This window comes from Bison bison, unplaced genomic scaffold, assembly GCF_000754665.1.
Source record: "Bison bison bison isolate TAMUID 2011002044 unplaced genomic scaffold, Bison_UMD1.0 scf7180017864525, whole genome shotgun sequence".
Classification (NCBI taxonomy): Eukaryota; Metazoa; Chordata; class Mammalia; order Artiodactyla; family Bovidae; genus Bison; species Bison bison.
This window is the reverse complement of record NW_011495076.1, coordinates 2,803,308-2,807,751: the sequence shown is the minus strand read 5'-3', so window position 1 is coordinate 2,807,751 and position 4,444 is coordinate 2,803,308. Positions and strand designations below refer to the sequence as shown.

At 44.2% G+C, this 4,444-nt stretch overlaps 1 protein-coding gene across 5 annotated transcripts in view; it reads right to left on the bottom strand.

Annotated features, from left to right (window-relative positions):
- Window positions 1-4,209, bottom strand: part of ANLN (anillin, actin binding protein) — a 61,069-nt gene extending 56,860 nt beyond the window's left edge. For 3 of the 5 annotated variants that reach the window (XM_010831153.1, XM_010831155.1, XM_010831154.1), the window contains exon 1: window positions 3,864-4,209. In XM_010831153.1, coding sequence (XP_010829455.1) covers window positions 3,864-3,881 — 18 coding nt within the window. In that variant the 5' untranslated portion in view covers window positions 3,882-4,209. The remainder of the gene's footprint in view (window positions 1-3,863) is intronic. The other 2 variants (XM_010831156.1, XM_010831157.1) reach the window with 1 other exon arrangement.
- Window positions 4,210-4,444: the final 235 nt, after the last annotated feature.

Here is a 4,444-nt window from a genome sequence, read left to right as displayed (position 1 = left end):
AGGGTCGCCTCGGGAAGCCAGAGGTCACCTTGGTGGGGAATTCTGAAGTCTGATGTGGAGTTTGCAGCGGCCTCCTAGAGGGGAGGCTGAGTCCGAGGCAGGAGGCAGAATCTGGTGAAGAAGATTGCCGGGTGATATGTTCTGCTGAGAATCCTAAGATCTCTCACTGCCCCTTTCCTTCCTCATCTTTTCTGTTGAGAGGCCTGCAGGGCTCAGCACCTAGAGGTCACCAAGTCCCCTCCCCCTGTCTCCCAGTGGGCCCTGCGGTTGCTGCTGGGAAATGGGACTCCTGGGGTTGGAAGAAGAAGGATGCAACTTGTTAAAACAAACTTTTTCGTTGAACAGAAATCTGTGGAGCAGCAGCTTCTTCTGTTCTAGGTATCATTTAGGGGCTGAGGCCAGGGGATAGTCTTGCCACCTTCCTCTCACTCAGTCTGGAGGAGCATATAGACCATGACAGAAAAATTGCTCTACACTATCAGGTTGGGAGGAAGGACAGCTCAGAGTTTGCTGGGAGCACAGCGAAGTATCTGCCCAGCCTGAGAAGTCAGGCAAGGAGGTGCCATCTCAATTAGGACCTGAAGAGCAAGAGTTATTAACTAGGCCCAGGAAGGATAAAGATAACAAGTTGAGAGGTAAGAGAGAGGCGAGCACCTTTGAAAAAAAAAAAAAAGAAAGAAAAAAAAAATAAAAACTATAGCTTGACTAAATCCAATTGTTCTTTTAAAAACTTATCATCAGTAGAACTAAGCAAATTCATATGATCAACATTAACTTTTTAATGCTATTAGCTGATCATAATAATAAACATGTGCCTTAACTGCTAGCTTATCCATAAATCAAGATGGATTCTTTCTTTATCTCTGGTTGGTCCATGAAGAACATCAGGAACACATGGTCCTGTGGACTCTGTCTAAATGCTGATTCAGATTGCAAAATCATGAGACACTTAGGAACAGCTGAACACTGACCATGCTTGACGATTTTAAGGAACTGCTGTTTATTTTTTAGGTGTGATAATAGAAGTATGATTTTTTAAAAAGTCTTTAGTGTTCAGTGATGAATACCTATGTATTTATGTATAAAATTATATGCCTTCTAGAATTTGCTTCCAAATATTTCAGTGAGAGGGATTAGAGGCAGATATAAAACAACATGGCCACGTGTTACTGGGCAATGGATGCATTATACTTGAGATTTCCTACAAGAAAAGAATATTGCTGAAATGTTCTAACAGTTACTGCTTTATTTAATTATTTGTCTGTAAAGCAATTTACACTGAACGGCTCTCTTTCACATCAATTCAGCAGACCGTTATTGGATTGTGCTTGATGTTACAGAAACATCTCTCTGAACAATTTCCTACCTTCACAAAGCTTACATTCTAAGAGAAAACATGTTCAACAGGTACATATAAATGCAAGTGAGATGTGTACTGTGAAAGGTGATGTCCCCTCTGAAGAAGGGGAATCAAACTGTGAGCCGGAGGTCAAAACAAAGTTTGCCTGGCAGAACAGGCAGGAAGACAGAAAGTGAGCCAAACAGCACCAGTGATAACACGGAGGGGAACCACTGCACAACAGCCTTGTCTGAGGAAACAAGAGCTTAGGATGGTTGTCCATGGGGTCACAAAGTCAGACGCGACCGAGCACAGAACAGCCTTTCTCAACAAGAGTTACCAGGAGAATTAATCCTTAAGGCCCTGGCATTAATGTAATGAATTAACATCTCCCCTATGCCTACAGAATGGCATGGTTAAGAATCACTTTTGGGAGAAAAAAAATCACTTCTGGGAAAACTGAGAAAAATAGTTTCTCTCAAATAATTTTCTGTGTTCTATGGTTCTGATAAGGAACTCCGGCTGAGAAAGTCATTTTAACTGACTTTCAATTTTCTTTTTCAGACAAGGAACAGTTAGCTTCACTGTACAAAAATGTTATGAATGCTATAATTAAGCACCTAATCTTTGGAACCATTTCAAATAGTTCACTCACTCCCAATTAAGGAAAAGATGTCAAAGCTGTTGATTCCAACAGCAATCGGTCTAACTTCTCAAAATATAAAACACACACACTAAACCACACATATTTCTGAGCTGCACTCTAAAATGAAAAGTTTCTTTCAAATAAAAGTTTCTTTCAACTGAGATTTGTACTAGCTTCAGAATAACATTTTTAAGTAAAATGAAGTGCAATTTTCAGCCAACTTTCAAAATGCTTTGTTTTTGTCAGTTACTTAGAAACATAAAACTATTGAGAACAGGAAGGGCTAATATTTTAAGGAATCCTATTTTTAGTTGTAACATCATATATCCTTTTTAATTTCAATGTAAGTGAAAAATCCGTGGTGAACCACCACCTCTATTCCCTAAAGCTAATACAAAAATGTGCTCAGGATTTTTCTTTTAGAATATTTAAGGTTAACAAATTTTTGTGTATCCCTGAGATGATTGAGAATTTGGAAACAAATACTGTTGTGTTTGAATACAAGTAAACTCTAATTGGAGAAGGAAATGGCAACCCACTCCAGTGTTCTTGCCTGGAGAATCCCAGGGACGGGGGAGCCTGGTGGGCTGCCGTCTATGGGGTCACACAGAGTCGGACACGCCTGAAGCGACTTAGCAGTAGCAGCAGCAAATTCTAACTGCTGAAACTTTTAGTATCTTAGACCTAACAGAATTGTAACTACATCTCAAAATATATATATATATTAAGAGAGTATTAATACTCCCCACTCAAGCTTTTCTATCTAGTGTAGAGAAATTTTTAGACCCACTTTGCAACAACTCAAAAAGTAACAGTTTGACACTTGCACAACACCGTAAAAAAGAGGAACTGTCCGTGAAGAAAAGGTAGTGGACAACTGGCCACACGAAATTCCTGAGTGGGTCAACGTACATTCGAAACAAAAGTCAAAGCTAGACAAATAATCGACACAGTAATGATATAATTAATATTTAATTTCCAAAGAACAAAAGACGAGTTAAGTCCTGCTCTAATGTTATGCCCCATAAACATACCCAAAACAGGTTTCTTCCTTTTTTTTTTTAAGTCGTGGGCTGTAACTTTTGACTTGAACATATTCGGCTAGCAATTTTCCTTTCAATTAGTGTCAACCTCAGGTATGAATCTTCTTTGCTAGTTAGGTAAGCAATAGAAACTGAAGAGAACTATTGACTTCATAGGAACGGATGCAATGGTTTCAAGCACAGGCTTATTGTAACACTTTGCTGTCATTTCGTTCACTGCATTCTTAAATGTATGGAGTGGAGAAGGGAATGGCAACTCACTCCAGTATTCTTGCCTGGAAAATTCCATGGACAGACCACAGGGTGGCAAAGAGTCGGACACAACTGAGAGACTATTAAACGCACGGCTCCTTTGCGAGTCACAGGAACCCCGCAAACCGCATTCCATTTCATTTCCAGGCGGCGGCTGCACACATTGCACTGAGTCAGTTGGCCACCGACTCCACCCTGCAATATCCCGGCTTTCACTTCGAAGGGGCTCTGTTTCGTCAGGCCCCCACAGCACCCTTCGAAGACCCAGAATCCACTCCAGAGGGGCGTATAACCGGGGCTGACAGGAGGTCTTTTCACTACTGCTACTGAGGACAGACTCAAAACTTTCCCCGCAGAGCTTTATCTGCAGGATAAGACCAAGAAAACCGCGGACAAACTATTGCCACAGAGAAGAGGGAACCCGCCGCACCCTCCCAGCTCCAAGCCGGACTCTCGCACGCCGACTCTGCGCACGCGCGCGCACGCGCTCTCCGGCCACTGGGCCGGGAGGTTGACAGAAAGTAGGAAGGGAGGGTGGGGGGTGGGAGCCGTCATGGCTGGCTCTGCCCGCAAGTTTTCTCACCTCGGTAAACGGGTCCATCGCCCCGGACTTCGCGTGTCGATTACGAGACGGCCAAAACGGTGGTTCAAATTCAGAAAAAGAAAAGTGAGTGCCGTCTCAGTGTGTCACTTGAAGAAAACAAGAAGGTGGTGGGGAACTCCCCCAAGCTCCTCTCCTCTTCCCCACTGCCTCCGAAGTCCGACTCGGCCTGCAGCGGCGGTTCAAATTTGAATTTCAGCGCCCGGACCCGCGCGCATGCGTGGGGGGTGCAGGGGGCAGGGCACGCCTCTCCTGGCCCTGGCGCTAGATCACGTGGCCTCGACGGGGCTGGGAGGTTCCCAAGAGTGGCTTTGCCGGCTTAGTGATAGCCTGGCCCCGGCCGGGGGGGATGCAGCGGTAGGTGCGGCTCTTCAGTGCATCAACTGCCTCCTGGCTCAAAGCCCCACCCGCAACGCTCGAACACCCCACCCTGTTTAAGCAGATCCCTTCACACTCCTGTGCCTGGGCGTTCCTGCTTTCCTTCATTCCTAAATCTAGGATTAAGGGCCCTTCTGCTTGGAATCCCACTGGACCTTTGAACTTACATAGCTTTATGTTCATAT